The following is a 27032-nucleotide window of genomic DNA, read 5'->3' on the forward strand; positions in this document are numbered from 1 at the left end:
AAAATAATAATAATCAGCTGTTGTGCTTGCAGCCAGGGCCTAAAATAACTTGTAAAAGTCAGTGTACATACTAAAGAGAATGAAGTGTCAATTACAAGCAGTGACTACACAGCAGGCATCTGTACTCTACAGTAATTGCACAATCCAAAATACAGCCCACGCTCCAGGAGCCTCCAACTTCTCTCATCTGAAGGTCTGTTCATCAGAATCCTATCAGCACAAGTAATTGCTGTTCCCTGGTGCTGCACCAGGAAAGCTGGTCCCAGGGAAGCTTCATCAGCAAGCAAACACCTGAAATTGAATTCCTGGTGGCATAGGTATATCAATCTATTGGAATAATAGGACAACAGCCCCACTAATACTTTGGCTAATTTTTCCCACAGCCACACAAGTTGATAAAGTTATATGATTCCAAGCTAAAGCTAAACTTTCACTGTTTTCTACACCCATGCTGGGTGGGATTTTCAGTACACTAACAGCTGAGGGCAGCGTGCCTATTCTCAAAGGCATTGTGCATGCTTTTAATTTTTCATTGGGCAGTTTTACATAACTATATTTTTGAGGCATACTGGTGGTATAGATTCTTTCCTCATTTTAACCACTTTTATACTTATAACACCATTGACTTCCCAAGTTACTCCTGATTTTACACCAACAACTAGGAGAAGAATCATATGGATTGCTTACACTTTTAATAAAAACAACATTAGTAAATAATAGCTTTTAAAAATTGAGAGTTCTGTATACTGTAATTTAAGTCAGTATGTAACTGGCACAGATGTGATTTGGTTTAAGGTTACAGAACACTCATTTCCCCTGTAATACCCCAACCCCTCATCTGGATCTTTGCTTTCTGGATGACAGAGTAGGACCAAACATAAAATATGAAACTAGTATGGCTCTAATCAGCTGGTCAGCAGATACTGTGGTAACAGGCATGGTATGAAAACCTTGATAGAACAGATTGGTTGAATTAGTCACTTGAAATCTAGGAATCAGATTTTCAAAAGTGTTCAGAATTGTTTAATTCTCCCCCCATTGAAGTCAATTCCGAGGCAGTGTTTGCCCAATGCTGAGAACTTTTGAAAAACCCACCGTATGTCTTCTACATGAAAACCGAACAAGAAAGTGTCTGCAATACTTCAATCCTTATTTCCTTTCAAAGTCTTTGAAGCACTGTTTTCTTGTGAAAGTCTATGAGGAGACACTTTCCTACATTAATTTGAAATGTAATGGTAACTGAAATATCATTATTGTTATGTTGCTTTAATATACAGCAAAAGTGAAGGGTTTCATAAAGTGTCCATATAATAAACAATATAGATCATGCACTTATTGACTAGGCAAAAAATCTGATCATATCTACTTCTGGAGGGGAAAGTATGCCATTTTTAGGGTTATCTCTTTTAGTATGTGCTTCTATCAGATATTGCACAATCATTTGACACTGTCTATAGTTGAGATAAATATGTTTATTCTGAGAAATACTGCAGCTTTCAAAATTTCTGCAGAATGACATCACCAAACAAAACTGATCAGTTTTTCAACACACCAAAAGCAATCCTGTGTAAAGGCTAAACAAACGTATATGCAAATACAGGAGGCTTAAGATATACAAATAGCTAAGTGAAGAAATTGTGAACGGAGGCCAAAGGAAATTAGACAGGAAGTTTGATTTCTTTGTATGGTGGGTAGCTTAAAACAAATGGTGGTATTCTTTTCAATTTGTAATTGAAAATGGCTCTATTCATTAAAGGTTTAGAACCTTGTTTCTACTTAGAGGACAGCTTGGAAAAAAAAAAGCTTTAAATCAAATTCACACACAAGATCAAAATTAATTCTTGCTCTTATTTAATCATTTCACAGGGAGAACTCCTAGCATATTTTAATATTTCTTAGAATTTATATTAGTTTTAGAATAGAAAGAAAAAGAGTTTACTTCTTGTCTACTTTGTGTAGCAACAATTATTTTAGACATATTCTTCCATCTCATACAATGTCATGAAAGCAATTTTTTACACTTTATCAATTTTTAATTTGATACAGTCTCTGGTCTGTTTTCCCTTTTCCTTTGATTGCTGGGTCTCTCTTCTCATAAATGCTCTTTCCATAGGCACAATACAAAAGCAAACCTCCCTTGGTTACTTCTTTGCTTTGAAGAATGACACACACATAAGAGTATCAACATCTGGGAACTCTCCACAGCTTAAAAAAAAATAAAAAAGGTTGTGTCTACAGTTACTCAAAGATTCCAGCTCAGCAGCAATGTGATGCACTAGCAAGCAGGAGTGCTTTTCCTTCAGCATGTTTACCCAAGAACAATGATCTACCAAAGCCAACTTCTGAGTATTTGATATCTTACGCAGAGGGAATAAAATAAACCTGAGACTGAATTAAAAACTAGGGCTGCACTGTTGATTTTTGTAAACTTATGAAACCAAACTCTGAAGGTCTTCTCTTCTGGGACTGAAAGGCCGTTAGACTAAGATTTTATATTTAATTACACTGGCAAAGTCAATCCTGTCTCTGACACAAGCTCATTTCTCCTCGACTTCTCTTCTAATTTGAAAAAAGGCCCCTAATGTGTTGTCATTAATCCAAAATATAATTTACACAAATTTCCCTCCCAAGAACCTTCTAGAGAAGAAGTAGCCTGGGGGAGGTAGAGCTTCAACAATAAAAAGGTTTCATTTTATGTCTTTGGTAGAAGAGTGTCATTTATTTTGTATAATTGCATAGTATTATAAAAAGAGAGGGATATTGGTCTTCTCATTTCCCATGCCGTCAGTGAAAGGGGTCATGACCCTCCAGCCATTTGCCTCATAGTTTTTAATTTTTCATCTTGATTTTCTGGAGGGAAATTTAACCCGTCTGGTTTTCCATTTCACAAGGTCATGAGCCATGAGGGAAAAAATAACTTGGAAAAATACAGACTTATAATCTTCTCTCAATATGTCAGTTACAGAGTATTACATAGATTTTTTTGGTTAATCAAGACAAACATAAGGGATTAAAAATTCTCCCTGACACCATCATACTGCAATTGAAATATGGGCGCTGAATATTGTAAGGACTTTTTCATTTACATGTATTATCTCTACCTGTTCTTCATTTATAGACTGTGCGCTTTCAAAGTAACACTGTATGCAAGCCTTACACGCGAGCCCTGATTTCTTGTCAACACAAAGAGGTGAAACGCTGGCCCCACTGAAGTCAATGGAAGTTTTGCCATGGACTGCACTGGGGCCAGGATCTCACCAGAAATATGCAATTAGGGCATTTCCTTACCTGAGGGGGTGAAGGCTGGTAATACAGTGAAGTAATCTAGAAGTGCTCAAGTGGCCTGCTAGAAACTGGGAAGTCTCTCTTGTGATTTTGTGTTTCCAGTTCAATAAGACACTTACCAGAGGTGGTGAATTTTCTAAATTTTGATAACCTATTTGCTTGCTCTCTACCCCGAGGAGGGTGTAACCTAGACCCAGTCTAGTGTATGCAAGGGGAATTTACAGGCTATTGCAGTTTTCAGCAAACATTTCTTTTTTTTTTTTTTTTACATGTCCATAATTTTCTCCTATCCCTGATGTTTAGGAAGGTTTTTGGAGGATTATGTTCTGTGTGTTACAATGAGACATGTATAGTCAGTTCACGCCAACTATTCTGGCAGATCTATGCCTGTCAAACTGGACAAGTAGGATGTGCAGTGACTTCATAAATGGGAAAGGATTTCATTAGGCTCAGCTAAAACTTAAGCTGATTCCCACAGGCCGTGAACTGAAGTAATTTTTACATTTCTTATAATTTTTCATTTTTATTTAACCACCTCCCCCAACCTAACAAAGGTTCTTTTCAGATGAGAATTATATATTATTTATTTGTGTTACATAAAGCCTAGGGGTCACAGTCATAGACCATGACACTATTGTGCTAGGCACTGTACAAAGATATATGAAAGCCATTTCTTGCCCCACAGAGTTCATAATCAAAGTAATAACTACAAAGCCAGAAGTTTGAAACTACACCTGGGTTTCCTACTGTCATGTCAAAAAAATGTAGTTACTTACTTTTAAAAGTAGGAAAAGCCTGTTTCATTCTTGTTTAACTCAAAATGGCTGAATGGAATTTCTAAGTTTAAAAAACATCTCCACTAGTCACAGAGAATCATCAGTACAAAAGGAAAGTTAAGAGGGTCTGAAAAGTGGGATTAAAATGAAAACTGTTTGCAACTTTAACTATACTTTTCGCTACCAGCCAAAGCCACAGTATCATCAGAACCTCATGAGTGGAGCTAGGCAAAAAAAATTTGGAAAATGGTAAATTTGCCAAAAAATGTACTGTTCAGGATATCAAAACTATTTATGAATTTAAGTCAAATTCAGTAAATAGTTTTAGCCAAAAAAACCCAAAAACAAAAAACATTTTTAAAAATTCTGAAATGTCAGAATGTTTCATTCAGCCAGAACAATATATTTGTGATTTTTCATTTTGTGAAGAAAAACAAAACACCATACCGTTAGCTCAAAATTAACCAATTTTTTTTCCTGATTTTCAGTTGGGTTACTGAACCAAAAAATCAGCTATTTTGTCAACTCTACCCTTGAGCTGTTTAGATTCTTTTAAGACTATAACTCAAGTTACTTTCATATCATCCTTGGATCTCTGTATATTTAACAGATATGGCAAAACCAGCAATTTCAATAAAGAAAATAAGTCACCTCAAATGACATATTTCATCAGAGAGCTACTGTATATTTCACTGCAAGCATAAATACCTAATGATTCCCCTATGTTTCATGAATTTCTCTAAGAAATGGAATTTTATTCTACAATGTATCATCCCGGAGAGCAGAGGTCTTCAAATTTTCTTTTAAAAAAAGAAAAGGAGTACTTGTGGCACCTTAGAGACTAACCAATTTATTTGAGCATGAGCTTTCGTGAGCTCACGAAAGCTCATGCTCAAATAAATTGGTTAGTCTCTAAGGTGCCACAAGTACTCCTTTTCTTTTTGCGAATACAGACTAACACGGCTGTTACTCTGAAACCTATCTTTTAAAAAAGCAATTCTTGTTCAAATCTTGTGGCATCCTCCAAGTATTAAAAAATAGCAACAGAAAATGGTGAGTAAGGCTATACATGACTGGTTTCTGATATTGTTTCTTTAAGCTGCTTCACAATCTACAGACTAATCAAATTTATGTGAACTGCGATCAAATGAAGCTCGATTTCTTTCCCCAGCACATTAAGCACACACACACAGCTGCTACTCACAGTAACTTTAATTACAGACAAAATCACCATTAAATTACTAGTGAAATTGTCAATTAGCATGTAAGGTACCCTCACTACACTTGGTAAATAGAATGGGAAGCCCAGAGTATAGGGCGAGCTTTAAAAAAAAAAGGCACCTCAAGAAGCTGATGGGCCACATTCTCATCTGGCGTAGGCTGATGTAGTACCACTGAAGTGGACGGAGTTATGCTGATTTTCATTAGCTGAGAATCTGGTCCAGAGTAAGATACTGAACTCCTCAAGCACTTCGTCAATATTTGGAAGTTTACACCTGATAAGCCAAAGTGTTTTTTTTAAGTCACCGAGAGTTGGTCTACACAAGGAACTTATGTTGGTATAACTATGTCACTCAGGGGTATAGAAAATGCACACCCCGAGCAATGTAGTTATACCAACTTAACCCATGGTGTACAGAGCGCTATGTCTAGGTGTGGACTTCTCCCGTTGACATAGCTACCTCCTCTGGTGGAGGTGAAGTACCTACACTAACAGCAGAAGCTCTCCCAGTGGCATAAGTAGCATATTCACAAAGTGCAGCTACGCTGCTGTAAGTGTAGACAAACCCCAAGAAAAGCATTACCATTTTCCACATCCACACTGGCACTATCCTTTAGAGGAAGAGGCACTGCTACAGTAACTGCTAGAAAAGGGGGGTTTTCAAGGAAGTGTTGAGAAGGGACATCTTTACAAGAAAGGGGTGAACAATGTCTCATACCGAGATGCTTTATAAAGAGTTGCCCAATGCCCAACAAGGGATCCACAATGGGTACCGAAATCAGTCCATATAATCCTTGTTTCTTCTAAACATCAGAAGAACATTACTGATTTCCTATTTCCTCAAGCCTCATTCAATTATTGGTCATTTCATGAAAGTTAAATCCTATTTCCAGATCATTATGTCCCCAGGACTACACACAGAAAGGATTGTCCACTAGACATGACCTGTTCATCGTTAGGCCTTTTCAAAGGTTCTCTCCTAACGTCTAAGTCTTAAGTTATGGAGATAACGAGAACTGAACTACTTGCAGTATTATCATCCCTTTCTAGTAGGATTTGGAGTATTTATTTATTTTCCACTCACTAGTTTTAATCAAATATTATGTTGACCATAATCAATTTCTTAGCTCTGGAGAAAAAATTACAATTATCTGCAATAAAGTAGGTGTGTCTAAGGAACAGGAAAAATCAATGAAACCATCTGTCTGACATTTCCACAACATTATAAAATAGACATTTAATTAACTGCTTTCCTACCAAAGTCTGCCAGCTTTAATTCCCCCGTGTCACTGATCAGAAGGTTCTGTGGTTTCAGGTCCCTGTGCAAAATGTAACGCTGGTGGATGTAAGACAGTCCTCGCAGTAACTGAAATAAAAATAACTGAAAAAGAGGGGGACAAAAAAATGACTTCTGTTAATATTTGTATGTAATGCACCAGATTTCTACACAATCTGCAGGGGATTTGTATTTTATGGTAACAATTTCTTATGACTTCATCGTCATACAACTGCCCCCTCTCCAATTTTTTAAAACAGTTTTCAAACGTAAAAATAAGGAATATATTTTGCAGAAAACGATCTCCAATCCACAAACCCCACCGCTTCACACACTGAATTTACCTGATTTAAAACAACACAAGAACAATACTACTACAAGCAGAACGCTCAGTTTCTACCAAACTGTAATTATATTCCATTTATCCATATAGCCTTAGTGATTAGATGATAGCCTGGAGACAGATGTGTATCTGCACTAATTATAGGAAACAATAAGGTAGGGTGGTGGTGGGGAGACAGGACCAGGGAATGGGATAGAGGAGCTAAAACCAACAAAATATTAAGGGTATAAACAACTCTCTCTGCTTCTCCAAAATGATTTGCAAAGATGACGCAGGTAGGGTTTCCCCCCAAAAGTTTGATAGGAGTCAGCTGAGTTTTTTATTTAAAAAAAACCCAGTAACACAGGTTTCACTGAAATTGAGGCTATTTTCCACACACTAAAAGGTCTTTAAGGTAGGTTGAATTTGACACTCCTTGCCAGTGCCCATTTTAAACGTCCACCAGACTCTACAAATGCTTTAGTGTTTAGCTTTCCCTTTGTGCAGTTGTGCAATTTGCTCTTATGAAAAAGAGCTAGATGATTTTTTTCAGATTTTCATGCGTCTTCCGATAGCCCCTGCCACTAAAGGATGGCAAATCTCACCCCTTGTATTAACATACATCTGGTTTGTTGAATACAGATTTCGCAGAGATTGTCTATGCATACACCTTTTTAAAAAAGCTATGTCTGCTTGGACACAAGCCCTTCCTGGTATTATAATTATTAGAAGAAATATTCTGGTTCCCACGAGGAAACGGCACTGTCCCCTGTATTTTAGATATGGGAGGTTCACATGAGGTCATGGAAGAATTACTCTTTACCTATTAGTCAAGTACCTGGCAAATAAAGATGCCCTCCTGCAAGTCCTGGGGATCCATACCACCAAACCCAAAGATTTGGAAAAAGTCAACGTAGGCACATTAATAGTCACTAATTAGCTAGCAACACAACCCCTACATTTATTTAAAGAGTATTCAAATGAGAAAACATACTAAATAAGGTTATGAAATCTGATTATAGAAGAGAATAAAGCCTGACATGAAAGGAACAGAAATGTCACATTACTCAAGTTGAAACAGATTTAGTTACATTCCATTCCCCCTCCCCCGCAAGTGCAGACACAATACTACTGTATGTTTTGCTATTTAGTCAGGGCACAAAGAGCCATATCAATCAGCTTCTTGCCCAGGTTCAGCTTAACAATGTGCTGAGGAAACGTAAGAGCAGTATACCGTAAAAAAAAAAAAGCAGGAAAGTGATAAGTAACATACAGATTCCTTTGTGAATTAATCTCTTAGCCCTGGTCTACACTATGAGTTTACGTCAAATTTAGCAGGGTTTTTAGGTAGATTTAACCCTGCACCCATCCACACAACAAAGCCATTTTTGTCGACTTAATGGGCTCTTAAAATTGATTTCTGTACTCCTCCCCAATGAGGGGATTAGCGCTGAAATCACCATGCCGGGTCGAATTTGGGTTAGTGTGGACACAATTTGATGGTATTGACCTCCGGGAGCTATCCTACTGTGCTCCATTGTGACCACTCTGGACAGCACTCTGAACTCAGACACACTGGCCAGGTAGACAGGAAAAGCCCCACAAACTTTTGAATTTCATTTCCTGTTTAGCCAGTGTGGCAAGCTGATCAGGATAGGTGACTGTGCAGATCTCATCAGCAGAGGTGACCATGGAGTCCCAGAATTGCAAAAGAGCTCCAGTGTGGACCAAACGGGAGGTACTGGATCTGATTGCTGTATGGGAAGACAAATCCATACGATCAGAACTCTGTTCCAAAAGATGCCAAAATATTTGAAAAAATCTCCAAGGGCATGAAAGACAGAGGCTATCACCGCATGAAACTTAAGGAGCTTAGGCAAGCCTACCAAAAAACGCAAGAGGCCAACTCCCACTCGGGGTCAGAGCCCCAGACATGCCGCCTCTATGATGAGCCGCATGCAGTTCTAGGAGGTGCCCCTACCTCTGCCCCACCTCTGTATGTGGACTCCTGCACAGGGGGAGTCACACACAACAGGGATAAGGATTTTGGGGACGAGGAAGATGATGAAGAGTGGCAGGTTGAAGATAGCGCATACCAGGCAAGTGGAGAAACCTTTCTCCCCGACAGCCAGGAACTGTTTATCACCATAGATCCAATACCCTCCCAACCTGGGCTCCCAGACCTTGAAGGCGGAGAAGGCAGCTCTAGTGAGTGTACCTTTGTAAATATAATATACGGTTTAAAAGCAAGCGTGTTTAATGATTACTTTGCCCTGAAGACTTGGGATGCATTCGTGGCCTGTACAGCTACCGGAAAAGTCTGTTAACATGTCTGGGGATGGGGCAGAAATCCTCCAGGGACATCTCAATGAAGTTGTCCTGGAGGTACTCCCCTCCCAAAGCCTTTGCAAAAGGTTTCTGGGGAGGGCAGCCTTATTGCATCCTCCATGGTAGGACACTTTACCACGGCAGGCCAGTAGCACATAGTCTGGAATCATTGCATACGAAAGCATGGCAGCGTGTGGTCCCAGTGTTTGCTGGCATTCAAGCAACATCCGTTCTTTATCTCTCTGTGTTATCCTCAGGAGAGTGATATAATTCGTGGTCACCTGGTTGAAATAAGGGAATTTTATTCAGGGTACATTCAGAGGTGGCCGTTCCAGCTGGGCTGTTTGCTGAACAGAAATCATCCCCGCTGTTAGAGACGTGGTGGGGAGAGGGGTGAAGCGATCATCCCAGAGAATTGGGTGGGGGGGGGGGTTAGTTGGGTTTGTGCTGCACATTAACCCGAAAACATCAGCCCGTCCTTTTAAATGGCGAATGTGTCTTTTTCAATTTTAAATCTCCCTTTTTTCCTTCCAAATCTGCAAATGTTTCAACGCTGCAACTAGCATCTCCATCCCAGAGGCTAGCATAGATAAGGCGGTGAAAAAAAACACACTCGCGATGAAATGTTCTAAGCTCATGCAGTCCACTCAAACTGAAAGAGCCCAGCAGAATGCGTGGAGGCAGACAATGGCAGAGCCCAGAAAAGCACAAAATGAACACGAGGACAGGAGGGACGCGGGAGAGGACAGGTGGTGGGAGCAACAGGAGAGGTGGTGGGATCAAGAGGAAAGGTGGCGGCAACATGATGAGAGGAGGCAGGATACAATGCTGAGGCTACTGAAGGGTCAACCTGATATGCTCCGGCATATGGTTGAGGTGCAGGAAAGGCACAGACCGCCACTGCAGCCCCTATGTAATCAACCGCCCTCCTCCCTAAGTTCCATAGCCTCCTCACCCAGACGCCCAAGAACACAGGCGGGGGTGTTCGGGCCCCCAACCACTCCACCCCAGAGGACTGCCCAAGCAACAGAAGGCTAGCATTTAATAAGTTTTGAAGTGCAGTGTGGACTTGTCCTTCCCTCCTCTCCCCACTCCCCTACCCCTCATGGGCTACCTTGGCAGTCATCCCCCATTTTTCTGACGAATTAATAAAGAATGCATGAATTTTAAACAACAACGACTTTATTGCCTCTGCAAGCGGTGATCGGGGGGGAGTGGGGGAGAGGAGGGCAGTTGGCTTATCGGGAAGTAGAGTGAACCAAGAGGGCAGGTTTTCATCAAGGAGAAACAAACAGAACTGTCACACTGTAGCCTGGTCAGCATTGAAATTGGTTTTCAAAGCTTCTCTGATGCGCAGCACGCCCTCCTGTGCTCTTCTAACCGCCCTGGTATCTGGCTGCATGTAATCAGCAGCCAGGCGATTTGCCTCAACTTCCCACCCTGCCATAAATCTCTCCCCCTTACTCTCACAAATATTGTGGACTGCACAGCAAGCAGTAATAACAATGGGAATACTGGTTTCTCTGAGGTCTAACTGAGTCAGTAAAAAGAAAAGGAGTACTTGTGGCACCTTAGAGACTAACCAATTTATTTGAGCATAAGCTTTCGTGAGCTACAGCTCACTTCATCGGATGCATACTGTGGAAACTGCAGAACAGTATGCATCCGATGAAGTGAGCTGTAGCTCACGAAAGCTTATGCTCAAATAAATTGGTTAGTCTCTAAGGTGCCACAAGTACTCCTTTTCTTTTTGCGAATACAGACTAACACGGCTGTCACTCTGAAATGAGTCAGTAAACTGCACCAGCGTGCTTTTAAATGTCCAAATGCACATTCTACCACCATTCTGCACTTGCTCAGCCTGTAGTTGAGCAGCTCCTGATTACTGTCCAGGTTGCCTGTGTACGGCTTCATTAGCCATGGCATTAAGGGGTAGGCTGGGTCCCCAAGGATAACTATACGCATTTCAACATCCCCAGTGGTTATTTTCTGGTCTGGAAAGTAAGTCCCTTGCTGCAGCTGTTTATACAGACCAGAGTTCCTGAAGATGCGAGCAACATGCACCTTTCCCGGCCACCCCACGTTGATGTTGGTGAAACGTCCCTTGTGATCCACCAGTGCTTGCAACACCATTGAAAAGTACCTCTTTCGGTTTATGTACTGGCTGCCTTGGTGGTCCGGTGCCAAGATAGGGATATGCGTTCAGTCTATGGCCCCACCAGAGTTAGGGAATCCCATTGCAGCAAAGCCATCCACTCTGACCTGCACGTTTCCCAGAGTCACTACCCTTGATAGCAGCAGCTCAGTGATTGCATTGGCTACTTGGATCACAGTAGCCCCCACAGTAGATTTGCCCACTCCAAATTGATTCCCGACTGACCGGTAGCTGTCTGGCATTGCAAGCTTCTGGAGGGCTATCGCCACTCGCTTGTGAACTGTGAGGGCCGCTCTCATCTTGGTATTCTTGAGCTTCAGGGAAGGGGAAAGCAAGACAAAGTTCCATGAAAGTGCCCTTACATATGTGAAAGTTTCGCAGCCACTAGGAATCATCCCAGACCTGCAAAACTATGTGGTCCCACCAGTCTTTGCTTGTTTCACAGGCCCAGAATCGGTGTTCCATGGCATGAGCCTGCCCCATTGCCACCAGAATGGCCAAATTGCCGGGGCCTGTGCTTTGAGAGAAGTCTGTGTCCATGTCCTCATCACTCTTGTCACTGTGCTGCCATCGCCTCCTCGCCTGCTTTTGCAGGTCCTGGTTCTGCATATACTGCATGATAAAGCGTGAGGTGTTTACAATGCTCATAACTTCTGCAGTGATCTGAGCGGGCTCCATGCTTGCCATGGTATGGCGTCTGCAAGAGAGCAGAATGGCAGCGGAAGCGGTCATTCAGTGACGATGGTTTGCAGACCTACTGCACCGTCTGCTGCCAGGACACAACAGCTCAGCGGGCTGCACGCTTGCTGTGTTATGGTGAGACAAAACATTCTTGGTCTATGTACAGCATCCAGTTTTTAAACCGCATCTCCATTGAGCATAACTCTCACAAACCCCAAACCTTTTAGCTCATGCTATCTATTATTAATCAACCTCTATGTCTTTAAGGATGTTCTTAAGATTTAATCATATTTATTTGAAAATTTTTCTTTTATTGATCATTAATAAACCCCTGAAAATTTAAAACAGGACCTCCTCCATGCAGATTTCTGTACTCCTCCCCAATGAGGGGATTAGCGCTGAAATCACCATGCCGGGTCGAATTTGGGTTAGTGTGGACACAATTTGATGGTATTGACCTCCGGGAGCTATCCTACTGTGCTCCATTGTGACCACTCTGGACAGCACTCTGAACTCAGACACACTGGCCAGGTAGACAGGAAAAGCCCCACAAACTTTTGAATTTCATTTCCTGTTTAGCCAGTGTGGCAAGCTGATCAGGATAGGTGACTGTGCAGATCTCATCAGCAGAGGTGACCATGGAGTCCCAGAATTGCAAAAGAGCTCCAGTGTGGACCAAACGGGAGGTACTGGATCTGATTGCTGTATGGGAAGACAAATCCATACGATCAGAACTCTGTTCCAAAAGATGCCAAAATATTTGAAAAAATCTCCAAGGGCATGAAAGACAGAGGCTATCACCGCATGAAACTTAAGGAGCTTAGGCAAGCCTACCAAAAAACGCAAGAGGCCAACTCCCACTCGGGGTCAGAGCCCCAGACATGCCGCCTCTATGATGAGCCGCATGCAGTTCTAGGAGGTGCCCCTACCTCTGCCCCACCTCTGTATGTGGACTCCTGCACAGGGGGAGTCACACACAACAGGGATAAGGATTTTGGGGACGAGGAAGATGATGAAGAGTGGCAGGTTGAAGATAGCGCATACCAGGCAAGTGGAGAAACCTTTCTCCCCGACAGCCAGGAACTGTTTATCACCATAGATCCAATACCCTCCCAACCTGGGCTCCCAGACCTTGAAGGCGGAGAAGGCAGCTCTAGTGAGTGTACCTTTGTAAATATAATATACGGTTTAAAAGCAAGCGTGTTTAATGATTACTTTGCCCTGAAGACTTGGGATGCATTCGTGGCCTGTACAGCTACCGGAAAAGTCTGTTAACATGTCTGGGGATGGGGCAGAAATCCTCCAGGGACATCTCAATGAAGTTGTCCTGGAGGTACTCCCCTCCCAAAGCCTTTGCAAAAGGTTTCTGGGGAGGGCAGCCTTATTGCATCCTCCATGGTAGGACACTTTACCACGGCAGGCCAGTAGCACATAGTCTGGAATCATTGCATACGAAAGCATGGCAGCGTGTGGTCCCAGTGTTTGCTGGCATTCAAGCAACATCCGTTCTTTATCTCTCTGTGTTATCCTCAGGAGAGTGATATAATTCGTGGTCACCTGGTTGAAATAAGGGAATTTTATTCAGGGTACATTCAGAGGTGGCCGTTCCAGCTGGGCTGTTTGCTGAACAGAAATCATCCCCGCTGTTAGAGACGTGGTGGGGAGAGGGGTGAAGCGATCATCCCAGAGAATTGGGTGGGGGGGGGGGGTTAGTTGGGTTTGTGCTGCACATTAACCCGAAAACATCAGCCCGTCCTTTTAAATGGCGAATGTGTCTTTTTCAATTTTAAATCTCCCTTTTTTCCTTCCAAATCTGCAAATGTTTCAACGCTGCAACTAGCATCTCCATCCCAGAGGCTAGCATAGATAAGGCGGTGAAAAAAAACACACTCGCGATGAAATGTTCTAAGCTCATGCAGTCCACTCAAACTGAAAGAGCCCAGCAGAATGCGTGGAGGCAGACAATGGCAGAGCCCAGAAAAGCACAAAATGAACACGAGGACAGGAGGGACGCGGGAGAGGACAGGTGGTGGGAGCAACAGGAGAGGTGGTGGGATCAAGAGGAAAGGTGGCGGCAACATGATGAGAGGAGGCAGGATACAATGCTGAGGCTACTGAAGGGTCAACCTGATATGCTCCGGCATATGGTTGAGGTGCAGGAAAGGCACAGACCGCCACTGCAGCCCCTATGTAATCAACCGCCCTCCTCCCTAAGTTCCATAGCCTCCTCACCCAGACGCCCAAGAACACAGGCGGGGGTGTTCGGGCCCCCAACCACTCCACCCCAGAGGACTGCCCAAGCAACAGAAGGCTAGCATTTAATAAGTTTTGAAGTGCAGTGTGGACTTGTCCTTCCCTCCTCTCCCCACTCCCCTACCCCTCATGGGCTACCTTGGCAGTCATCCCCCATTTTTCTGACGAATTAATAAAGAATGCATGAATTTTAAACAACAACGACTTTATTGCCTCTGCAAGCGGTGATCGGGGGGGAGTGGGGGAGAGGAGGGCAGTTGGCTTATCGGGAAGTAGAGTGAACCAAGAGGGCAGGTTTTCATCAAGGAGAAACAAACAGAACTGTCACACTGTAGCCTGGTCAGCATTGAAATTGGTTTTCAAAGCTTCTCTGATGCGCAGCACGCCCTCCTGTGCTCTTCTAACCGCCCTGGTATCTGGCTGCATGTAATCAGCAGCCAGGCGATTTGCCTCAACTTCCCACCCTGCCATAAATCTCTCCCCCTTACTCTCACAAATATTGTGGACTGCACAGCAAGCAGTAATAACAATGGGAATACTGGTTTCTCTGAGGTCTAACTGAGTCAGTAAAAAGAAAAGGAGTACTTGTGGCACCTTAGAGACTAACCAATTTATTTGAGCATAAGCTTTCGTGAGCTACAGCTCACTTCATCGGATGCATACTGTGGAAACTGCAGAACAGTATGCATCCGATGAAGTGAGCTGTAGCTCACGAAAGCTTATGCTCAAATAAATTGGTTAGTCTCTAAGGTGCCACAAGTACTCCTTTTCTTTTTGCGAATACAGACTAACACGGCTGTCACTCTGAAATGAGTCAGTAAACTGCACCAGCGTGCTTTTAAATGTCCAAATGCACATTCTACCACCATTCTGCACTTGCTCAGCCTGTAGTTGAGCAGCTCCTGATTACTGTCCAGGTTGCCTGTGTACGGCTTCATTAGCCATGGCATTAAGGGGTAGGCTGGGTCCCCAAGGATAACTATACGCATTTCAACATCCCCAGTGGTTATTTTCTGGTCTGGAAAGTAAGTCCCTTGCTGCAGCTGTTTATACAGACCAGAGTTCCTGAAGATGCGAGCAACATGCACCTTTCCCGGCCACCCCACGTTGATGTTGGTGAAACGTCCCTTGTGATCCACCAGTGCTTGCAACACCATTGAAAAGTACCTCTTTCGGTTTATGTACTGGCTGCCTTGGTGGTCCGGTGCCAAGATAGGGATATGCGTTCAGTCTATGGCCCCACCAGAGTTAGGGAATCCCATTGCAGCAAAGCCATCCACTCTGACCTGCACGTTTCCCAGAGTCACTACCCTTGATAGCAGCAGCTCAGTGATTGCATTGGCTACTTGGATCACAGTAGCCCCCACAGTAGATTTGCCCACTCCAAATTGATTCCCGACTGACCGGTAGCTGTCTGGCATTGCAAGCTTCTGGAGGGCTATCGCCACTCGCTTGTGAACTGTGAGGGCCGCTCTCATCTTGGTATTCTTGAGCTTCAGGGAAGGGGAAAGCAAGACAAAGTTCCATGAAAGTGCCCTTACATATGTGAAAGTTTCGCAGCCACTAGGAATCATCCCAGACCTGCAAAACTATGTGGTCCCACCAGTCTTTGCTTGTTTCACAGGCCCAGAATCGGTGTTCCATGGCATGAGCCTGCCCCATTGCCACCAGAATGGCCAAATTGCCGGGGCCTGTGCTTTGAGAGAAGTCTGTGTCCATGTCCTCATCACTCTTGTCACTGTGCTGCCATCGCCTCCTCGCCTGCTTTTGCAGGTCCTGGTTCTGCATATACTGCATGATAAAGCGTGAGGTGTTTACAATGCTCATAACTTCTGCAGTGATCTGAGCGGGCTCCATGCTTGCCATGGTATGGCGTCTGCAAGAGAGCAGAATGGCAGCGGAAGCGGTCATTCAGTGACGATGGTTTGCAGACCTACTGCACCGTCTGCTGCCAGGACACAACAGCTCAGCGGGCTGCACGCTTGCTGTGTTATGGTGAGACAAAAGCAGCCGAGCAGAGTTGCAGTGGAAGCGGCCCTGGGGGACCACCAGGAGAGCAGTGGCAACAGAAGCAGTGGCTGACGACCTGCAAGGCGGATTCATGAGAGCAGGAGAGTAGAGTTGCAGCGGAAGCGGGAGCCCATGAGAGACAACATGGAGAAATTCGCTATCGAGACAAGAGCAGGAGAGCAGAGTGGCAGCGGAAGCGGTGGTTCGATGACGACGGTTAGCAGTCCTACTGCACTGTCTGCTGAAAGCAGTATGGCGCCCGCATGGAAAAAAGGCACGAAACGATTGTCTGCCTTTGATTTCACGGAGGGAGAGGCGACTGACGACATGCACCCAAAACCACCCGCGACAATGTTTTTGCCCCATCAGGCATTGGGAGCTCAACCCAGAATTCCAATGAGCAGCGGAGACTGTGGGAACTGTGGGATAGCTACCCACAGTTCAACGCTCCAGAAGTTGACGCTAGCCTCAGTACTGTGGATGCACTCTGCTGACTTAATGCGCTTAGTGGGGACACACACAATCGACAGTATTAAAATCGCTTTCTAAAAATCGATTTCTATAAATTCAACTTAATTTCATAGTGTACACATACCCTAAGGTGCCACAAGTACTCCTCATTTTTTTTTTGTGAATTGTAGTGAGCATGGAATTTGTGGTGCATAAAAACCATTTTTAGGGCAGGAAGTAAAACTGGCTTTCATTATGGCCTTAGAATTTAGATTAGGTATTATCAAATGGCTTCCCAATAATTTTTGAATACAAAAATGCGAAATAGGGCCAGTTTACTCAACCATCCAAGAGCTATTTGACCACAAAGATGGATTTTAAGTGTGCAAAGAAACCACAAGCATTTCAGATTACTAGAACACTATGATACCAAGAATTCATATATAATACTTTAGTTCAACTGCCTTTAAGGCAACGGATCAAAATGATCTTATGTGCTATGTCCAAATAGGAAACAAAACAATAGAACTTCACAATGAATGAAACATAATGAGTTACAGGCTCTCTGAGAACAGAGTTGGAAAAAAAAACCTCTTAGCTTTATTCAGCCCTCAAACATGTAGTTTTCATGATAACTTCCATGACTAAGCTAATTAATTTTCTTGCATAAATTACTATGGTCTTAATTGTCCTGGGGAGCGGAGGGGGGAAAAACAGTGGGAGAAAAAAAGCCCACTGGAAACTTTATAAGGTGAACCATGTTGCATTTTCCCCCTTCTTTCCTGAAGGGAAGATTTTTGTAATCTTGGCCCGAGGAAGGACTTCAAAATGGGGCTCTAGAAACAGAAAACCAGTAGTGTCATGGAAAATAGGCAGCAAAGCTTCACTACATGCCTTTATGCCACTGGCCCTTTCCACCTCCTTCTGAACCCATCTGCACAAGACCCCCACCCATGGGGAGCAGAAGCCCTGATGTGGAGTTAGTGCCACCTGGATAACCATTAACTCCCACCTAAATTTCTGATCAGATATCAACTAGGTTAGGAGGGTTATGTGCCACTTATAGTGGTCATTCCTCTGTCTTTACCCTCTCCCACCTGCAATATGCTCAATTCTAATTGTCATGGAGCCTCAACCTGGTGGTTTGTGAGAGGGACTCTGAGGAGTATCCAGCTGAAACAATGACTCCTCCTAGCTCTGCCAGAATCTTTAGCTCTCTCCCACTCGTGTAAGCAGAGGGGACCCTACAAATCTATGTGCTTAAGTTCTTCTGTCAATAAAAAGGTAAACAAGTCAAGTTCAGTGGACACTATGGACCTATTCACATACCTGCTGTAGTCAATGGCAAATCTCTTATTGACTTCAATGGGCAGAAGAATCGAGCTGTGTATGGGGATGGAGATGGGAGTGGAATTACAGAGACAATAAATGGGACTTGTCCTGACATGTTATTAGTAAAACAAAAAGTGGTATCAAATAAACCAGGCTGCAGGACTGTCAAATAACCTGCAATTATGAGACTATGACATCATGCTGTGGAGGTAGCGTATAATTAGCAAGAACTGAGGTTTTGGTCATTTTGAAACATTGTGACAGTGAATGAATAAGTTAGAGGAGTGGCAGAAAGTGGCAAGAGAAGGAGAACAGAAGTAGGCTCAGTTGAAGTTATTTTTATTTTTTAGCTGTCAGTCTTTGGAAAGGGCTAATGTTACATGATGATGATGATCGATAATCTTTAAAATCTTCCAGTTACAAAGTTTGAAAAGTGGCATTTGAGACCTTTCCTTATTTAATACATCCATTGAAGAAGCACATTCTTGCGATAACAGTTATACTGTCTGAACTTTCATCAGAGTAGTTGGCTTTCAAGAGGGGGCTGCATGCAGGTCATATCTATTCAGAGATATTAAAAGATATTAGCCACGTTTAAAATATAAGAGAAAGAAGCACAAAATGTTAACATCTACAAGAGACAAAACCAGATATCGCTGCTCTCCGTGTAAGGCCTGGACCATTCTCCCCAGTGTTCACAAACAAGGCCTGATCCAAAGCTCAGTGAAGACAATGGGAAGATTCCCATTGACTTCAATGGGCTTGCATCAAGCCATCACAGCAGGCTGTCCATGTGCAGATCTCAGCTGCCTCCACAGCACTGGTCCCTCCCTCCAGACCCCACAGACAGTTTTATTGGATCCAGGGTACATGCTCATGGGGGGGTAGGGGCTGGACAGGTTGATGTGGAAGAAGTTTGCTGTACTGGGCGTGCAGGAATGCACATCATCCCTCTCCCACATAGATTCTCCAGACAAGACAGTGCAACATGAGGCTCTATTACCTTTCCCACAGACCATCTCTTGGGCGGGGGAGGAGCCCAAGACGACTTGGGCCTTGCAGTGCCTCAGGAGACTACAAGAGACCAGAGCTGGTGCAGATGCACAAAGGATTTGCCAGGTTTATAGGTTAGCCCTGCAGTCCTTTCTATGGGGATAGGAGGACTTTCTCTGGATGAGATGACATGGAGGGATCTGTATCAGAGCTCCCTCCTGTGTGTTTTACTGCAGGAGGGGATGATCTGGCCTCGAATGCGTACGCAGAGAGCTGTGTAGAAGCTTTCATTCTACAGAACACACACAGGTCCAAATCCTAGCCTCACTTTATCAACAGCATGAGAATTCACATGGAGTTGAGCAGCTGAGATGGACATTGCACTGAAAGGGACAAAGATTAAAGTATGGCTGGATTAATGTTCAGATCTATAGCAGAATGTCTTGTCTTGATTCATATTGCAGCATTAGCAGAGTTGACTTACACACACACACAGCATAAGCTTTATCTTCCTTGATAATATAGCTGATACTCATGTGATGCCTATCAAAAAGCGTACCTGTGAGGTATTACTTAATCATTCGGATTCTCCTTTGTGTATTCAACGTGAATCGATACCATATTCAGTCTTAATAGGCAATCAAATCTAAAAATACCGGTAAGTAACACGCAAGATGCCTCATGTCTGAAACCAGTCTATTTTCCCCACGATCCAGAGGATACTGTAACCTCGGATTAATTAGGCGGATGAGTGGAACGGGGCAATACATACAACAGAGTCATATAGCTAGTAAAATAAACATGACCATATGTCATACTTGCTGAGTTTTTTTTTTAATAAAACATTAACATAATGTTAAAAAATTCTATTTGATCATATGAATTGCCATTAAGCACAGAAGCAATGACAAATGTCTCTGTGTGACCTCTGTTAGCATGTCCAAAGCTGATCAAGTGCAATCTCTTTTACCACTGTAGGTTTGTTATTCTTTTTTCTCTCCCACCATGATAATAACCATGAGATAAAATGTAACATTTCATTTCTAACAGTATCCTGGAGATGTATTGTGCTTTTTTAGGTCAAAGCTTTGTAGGCGCTCTCATCTCAATAGTCAGCAGAAGAAACTTCAGGAACAAAGTGTTGACTTGACATGGACTTGCATCCCAAAGAACAAAGGATTTTATCTGACTAAAAATATTAGCCAGAGTTAGCATGATTTCCACTATCATAATAAGCTTTATTTCAGTAAAAGCTGGCCCTGTCTTAATTTCCCAGAACCCATTGGACAGGCTTCTCTAAAAAGCAGGGTTTAAAGATACTCTTATCAAAACCACATTCTTAGAGGCTTGGAGCCTGATCCTGCATTCCTAACACACAGAAAAAGTCCCACTGAAGTCAAATTTCACACAAATATTCAACAATGGAATGAAAATTTCACTGGAATGAAAATCTCATTCAGATTCTAAAGATATACAGAAATTTACACTTGCCTGTAGCAGAACTGTAGTGAAAACAGCTCAGAAAGTGTTAACTAGCCAAGTTCTATATTTGATTTTTTTCTCTCATCAGTACATCTCCCCACTACGTGCTAAAGTCATTTGTAATGAGGGACAGTGTGCATAATTAACTGAGCTTGATGATACTCCTTTCTGATCAGTTAATATAACGTGGCAACTTAGTAGCTGATGTTCAATAGGTGAAAGATTCTTTTCATTTCCTTTTCCAGAACTATTGAGATTAAAAACTCTCCCTTCTACCTTTCATCTCACTGATGCACTCGCATGCTGAAATAGTTCAAGAGTGACTTGTATTATAATACATCATCAGTTTGAAGAACACTATTTCTGAGGACGTATTTTTTTTCTTTTCATCTTGACTATATTTCTTTATTTTAGCTGAAGCATAAATGTATCAAAATATATATGTTCAGTGAATGTTTTTGTGTATATTTCTCTAATCTCACAACATATTATAGAAACTTCATGAAACTCGCATGTTCCTTAATACAGTAATGAAGGTTTTGCATTTAATGTTCACGTTTGTGCATGGGATTAAATCATTACTGTCTAAGTGGCAAAGCTAACAGAAAGTAGAGTGAAATCCTGATGACATAGTTAATGTCTGATCACTAGAAAGTCTCATTTAAAAATCAATTTTCAATGCTATCTGTAAAAGACTACCTTAATTTGGCATGACATTATTCTGTATGTTGTACACCTGCTTGTTCTCTGAATGAGGAATGAAAAACAGCAACTTTAATCATATTAAACTACATATCTTCCTATTTGGCATATCTATTAAAATATTTTCATATTTACACCAACAGCATCACTAGTTTCAGTGAATATGACAGATATTTCACAAGTAATATACTAGTTTTAATTTGTTCCAAAACCTGATCTGGGAAAATAAGAAGAGCAACCATGACACGTAGATATTTTAATGTAAAAACATCTCTTCAGCCAAACTATGGTGACTCAATAGAATAAGTAAGAGAAGATATATTCTCATCTAGATGCATGAGGCAAACCCATCATCTCCAGACACTTTACCATGGTTTAGTCATCTAAACTCCTGTTTGGCTAGATGATAAAGTACCACGGGAAGTTTCTATAAAAGTGCCAAAATTCTGGACTTTCTGATTGCTGCTGCTCGTCAATCATCTGGACAGGAGGAAACCCCTCAATTCTGGATTGGTAGAGTCAGAGTAAAGATGGTTTCTTTTTTCTCTCTCACCTGCTGATCATTTTTTCCAGAGTAAATAAATAACACAAAGGGATAAAAACATACTATTAGGACACTGCCTAGCTGTTATGTTTTAGTAAAGAATACATATTTTAACTCAGTACTATTAACCAATGGCAGTTTCTGTTTAGTAACAGCCACCGGGTAATACTGTATTATTGGCATATTTTCAGAAGTTACATTTCAAAGATAATAAGCCACATTTGGTTAAACATAGAAGAGGTTAACTAACTACTCCTATGTTCTAAATGTTTCCCTATGTTTTGTGCTCCAGATTATTCTAAAGGAGAAATCAGTTCAGTTATTCCTTTTGCAAATATAAATATTTATAAGTCAAACACCCTAAGGCTTTGACTCGGGTTGTTAATTTCCAGATTGGTCATTAGCTCCTGAAATTATCCATTTGTCAAGAACAGATATTATTTTAAAAACTATAACCATTAGTTAAGGGATAATGTTCATGATGGAGGAGTATGGGAGGCAATAAATGAATTCTGCAAGTGACAATTAAGCGACAGCATGAAGATGAGATTTTTTTTAATAAGAGCACACACCATTTATTGTATGCATATTTCAACATTCTCAGCATTATTCTGTACTTCCTTTTTTGGAGGCCAGTAGTATAAACTTACTTTTAATATAGTCATAATTTTATGATTTGGGATTTGTACTTGTACAGATTCCACTGCACGGTCCCCTCCACTCAAATTTTTAGCTCATTAGATTCTATGCAATCTTTCAGTTATATTTCTCACCAACTATCTCTATAATCTAATCTGTTCTACACACACAAGTATTACAGTATCCCACAGAGTTTTGTCATTCCTCCATGTTTCACGAATACCTATTACTTCAAAGCCCTCCCTCACATTCCAGTTCACTTATTTTTGTTTTTTGGGTTTTTGGGTTTTTTTTTAAATAAAACCAGATGCAGTTTTCTTGCTGCAACCTGAATCCTGCAATCTTTTGCAGAGTTTAGGTTGCTGGCCTGGGAAACAGGAGACCTTGATTCAATTCTCCACATTGCCACAGACTCAGTTGCCCTCTCCCCATGCTTCAGTCCCCCCAGGAATGTTGTGAAAATAAAATAAATTTGTGGTGCTCATATAATATGGTGATGACAGACAGGAATGTAAACTGGGCTAGTTTCAGATACTAGATGCAGTATCTGGGGGAAGACTGATTCTCCCTGCACCCAAAACTCTGCACTGGGGCACTGATGCTCTGCATTTGTCCAAAATGCTGGAGAGACAAGCTGCACAGGAGAAGGAGGAAGTCAGAGCAGTAGTATTAGATGGTGGAGGGAGTGAGCTGCTCCTTCCATCCCTTTTCAAACGAGGTCCTATCAGCCTGCCTGTTTTGTCATGCTGAATATTCTTTGGATGGGAAGCAGTTTGATTTTATGTTACCCTCTGGCAACTCCTGGGTAACTCACTTTAGGGTTGTATCCCACCAGTTAAGACACCATGTTAGAAGAAACTGTTTACTTAACCTATATTACAACAATCTTTGTCCAGTCTAAGTTGCCTTATGAACACAAATACACAAGAGCCAAAAATTACCTGTAATGTTAAAAACAAATCTCAGTAGTTTTTCTGTAGCCTCAGCCTACTTCAACACAATATCAACTCAAATAATCTAAGGACAATTACCTTCCATATTATTTTCCGCTTTAGACAGGGATGCAAAAGTAATCCAGGCATAATTACTATGATCTCAAATTCCATCTGTTCTATCCGCTCTAGGACAGGGGTGGGCAAACATTTTGGCCCGAGGACCACATCTGGGTATGGAAATTGTATGGCGGGCCATGAATGCTCATGAAATTAGGGTTGGGGTGCGGGAGGGAGTGAGGGCTCTGGCTGAGGGTGTGGGCTCTGAGGTGGGGCAGGGGATGAAGGGTTGGGGATGCTGGAGGGTGCTCCGGGCTGGGACCGAGGGGTTCAGAGAGCGGGAGGGGGAATCAGGGCTGGGGTAGGGGTTGGGGCACAGGAGGGGGTCAGCGGTGCAGGCTCCAGGCGGTGCTTACCTCAAGCAGCTCCCAGAAGCAGTGGCATGTCCCCCTTCCGGTTCCTACACGGAGGTGTGGCCAGGCAGCTCTGCACACTGCCCATCCTCAGGCGCCACCGGTGCAGCTCCCATTGGCCATGGTTCCCAGCCAATGGGAACGGCAGGGGCAGTGTTGGGGCAGGGGCAGCATGCGGAGCCCCCAGCTGCCTCTATGCATAGGAGCTGGAGGGGGGACATGCTGCTCCTTCCAGGAGCTGTGTGGAACATGGCAAGCCCCCGACCCCGCTCCCTGGCTGGAGTGGGGCAAGCCCCGGACCCCACTCCCCGGCGGGAGCTCAAGGGCCAAATTTAAACATCTGGAGGGCTGGATGTGGCCCCCAGGCCGTAGTTCGCCTACCCCGGCTCTAGGATTTATGGGAAATGTGCTCAACCACAAAATAATCAACATATCAAGACAGGAAGGTCATTTTACTTACAGACCAAATGAAGCTATATTTGGAAATGTGATGCTCTGGAGTAAAAACAAGTATATTTAGGTACTGATTGAGAGTAGAAAAGCTAAGAGACCAATTTTAAAGGTGCCATACATTTCCATTAGAGTTGGGTGTAATAGAGAAAGAAAAAAATTCTTCAAAATGAACTAGGTTATAGGGTTTCTAATTGTTGGTAATTGGACCACCGAGACCCAGATCCCTTCTCTGCCTCTTCCCTCAAGGCCCCACCATCGTCACATGCTCCTCTTCTCCCGTCACTCAGTGAATCGTCTCAAGGAGCCTACCTGCAGGTAGGAGGCGGCCCTGGCTGAGCAGGGGCTGGCACAAGTTAATGACCTGGCGACTCTCCCCACCTCATGGTAACCGGACTTTTGGTTCGGATGCCATTAGGATTGCCATGTCCCATTTTTGACTGGACTTTCTGATCGAAAAGCAGACACCTGGCAACCCTAAATGGCACCTGGACACAAAAGCTGAAAACTGAACTGTCCAGATAAAACACGGACGGGTGGCAACCCTACTAGGTTATGAACTTGCAAAATTGGAACAATTTTACAGGTGGCTGCTGCTAGCACTCAGGAGACCTGAGGACAAAAGAATGTCCAAAAAACTAGATGGAATGACCAGGAGATGGCCAGAGAGCAAAAGGGAAGGAAAGTAGATAAGCAGGGAGGCAGCTGCAAAAGTCATATGGGGAGTGGCTGCTGTGGCCATCTGAGTTTACGCTACTGGAAGCGATCATATATAGTTAGAACTGGGGACTAGGAAGTGCAAACAACTTCCACAGGCAGCAACAACTGGGGAAAAGAGATCTGAGCAGAAGTCCCAGGAAGCTGGGCCAGCTGCAGCTGAGAGAAAACAAGGAGAAAGTCTGACAGGGGATAGAAAGTCAGAATTGCTCCAAGAGAGGCCTAGGACAGACACAATTCTCAAGATACTGCAAGAAGCCCTTAATGCGGGATGTTCTTAAAAAGCAAAAACTGGGGGTGCCGGATCACTTACTGAGGAGTTCGAACTTCTGCTTTAGAGATTTCATCAGCAGGGGGAACAAGTCTCCACCACAGTGACGGGAAAGGGTGGGCCACAGGGAAGGGAAAGGGTGGGGCTGTAGAAAAAGCTTCAGCAAACAGGTGAATGAGTACAACTTGACTTTCACCACACACAGAAGAATGCAGAAAGTGAAGATGTTGATCACATTTGGACTGGGACAGGAGGGAGATGACATGAATGGACGCCACCTGGAATACCAGTGGAGGTGGTTGAAACATGTTTTGCAATAGAAAATGCCTGTTTGATTGAACTGAAATTTTCATCAAAAAAGTATATGTTCATTAAAAAAACAAACTGTATTTTTTGTTTTTGACAATAACCCACATTTTTAGAGGACAAACATTTGATGAAAGAAAAAAAAGTTGTCAACATTTCTCACAGGGAAAAATAATCACAATCACCTCTAATTACCAGGCAACATCACACATCAAAAGCAAAGCCAAGCCCACACATGTGAGGCCAAGGGTTTAAAACTTATCTCTCGCCAGTGGACTTGAAAGAGCGTCTTTGTTACCAGGTTGAAGAAACCCTGAGCTTGCCCATTCCTATTAAACTGCTCCCTAGAGTCTCAGTTAATAATTACCTTTCCTCCCACCAGCCATACATCTAGTTAAGAGTTTGTATCTCATATACTTATATTTCCTTTATTGACAGCTTTGGTAGAGGCTTATTTGTTACCAAATGTGAACATGAGTATTTACTGAAAACCCACCAGGTGAAGAGTCTATAGGGCCTAGTGTTTGGCGTATCTGGGGTTCAACATTTGGCTCCTAGCTCATCAGGCCACTACAAGGCATCTAAACGCATTTGGTACGTTGACACTCACATTTACACTAATCAGGGAAATGGGGTGTGTCACTAGAATATGAAATAATATATCCATCCCAAACTAAAATCCAACATCCAAGCAACCCTGCATCTCAAAGGGTCTAAAATGCATGTGTCAATTTTGAGATTTGGGCCCAGAAGAGAAAAAGAGAGAGAGAGGGAGAAAAAGATTTTGAAATATTTACACACACACACACAAGCACGCACACGCCTCAATCTAATAGTTTGGGAAGCAATCCTTTTTGTCTTTGTTTAAATATGATGTCCAAAGATTTTTACAATGTAGATTATTTTGAGATCTTCCTCTTTACGCTTACATACAAGGAGTAAGCAAAACATTACCACTATTTTAAATGTGTTTAAATGACAGTAAATAGTATTAATGGAACCACGAGGAAAGGCAATATGACAAACGCAATACCCAAGACGACACTAGTACATGTGTTGATTTTATTCCACTTGCAATTTTGTTCCTAAGATAAAACCCTAGGCAACTGCATTGTCTTCAGCTGGCAAAAAAGGAATAAAGATGATTCATAATTAGGCTGGGATGTCCCATGGACACCAAAACATTAATTAAGGATGCCTTTGTTTCCACATACTCAATGCAGTGACTAATACCAGAAGTCATTCCATTTAGTATAAATGTTGTTTCACAGGAAATATATTGTATAGTATTCTGCAGAAAAAAATATGTATATTTACATATTTATAGTGATTTATTGCTAATTACACTGGAATGTAGGCTATGGGGTACACTCTTCAAGAACAAAGCTGAAAGTTGAATGTCTTCAGCCACCTTGGGAAAGCATCTATAGTTT

At 42.5% G+C, this 27032-nt stretch overlaps 1 protein-coding gene across 2 annotated transcripts in view; it reads right to left on the minus strand.

Annotated features, from left to right (window-relative positions):
• The window catches only part of CDK14 (cyclin dependent kinase 14), a 282959-nt gene that overhangs the window by 141983 nt on the left and 113944 nt on the right, over positions 1–27032 (minus strand). For both annotated transcript variants that reach the window (XM_077809416.1, XM_077809415.1), the window contains exon 6: positions 6541–6664. In XM_077809416.1, the coding sequence (XP_077665542.1) occupies positions 6541–6664 (124 nt within the window). The remainder of the gene's footprint in view (positions 1–6540; positions 6665–27032) is intronic.

This window comes from Eretmochelys imbricata, chromosome 2, assembly GCF_965152235.1.
Source record: "Eretmochelys imbricata isolate rEreImb1 chromosome 2, rEreImb1.hap1, whole genome shotgun sequence".
Taxonomy (NCBI): Eukaryota; Metazoa; Chordata; order Testudines; family Cheloniidae; genus Eretmochelys; species Eretmochelys imbricata.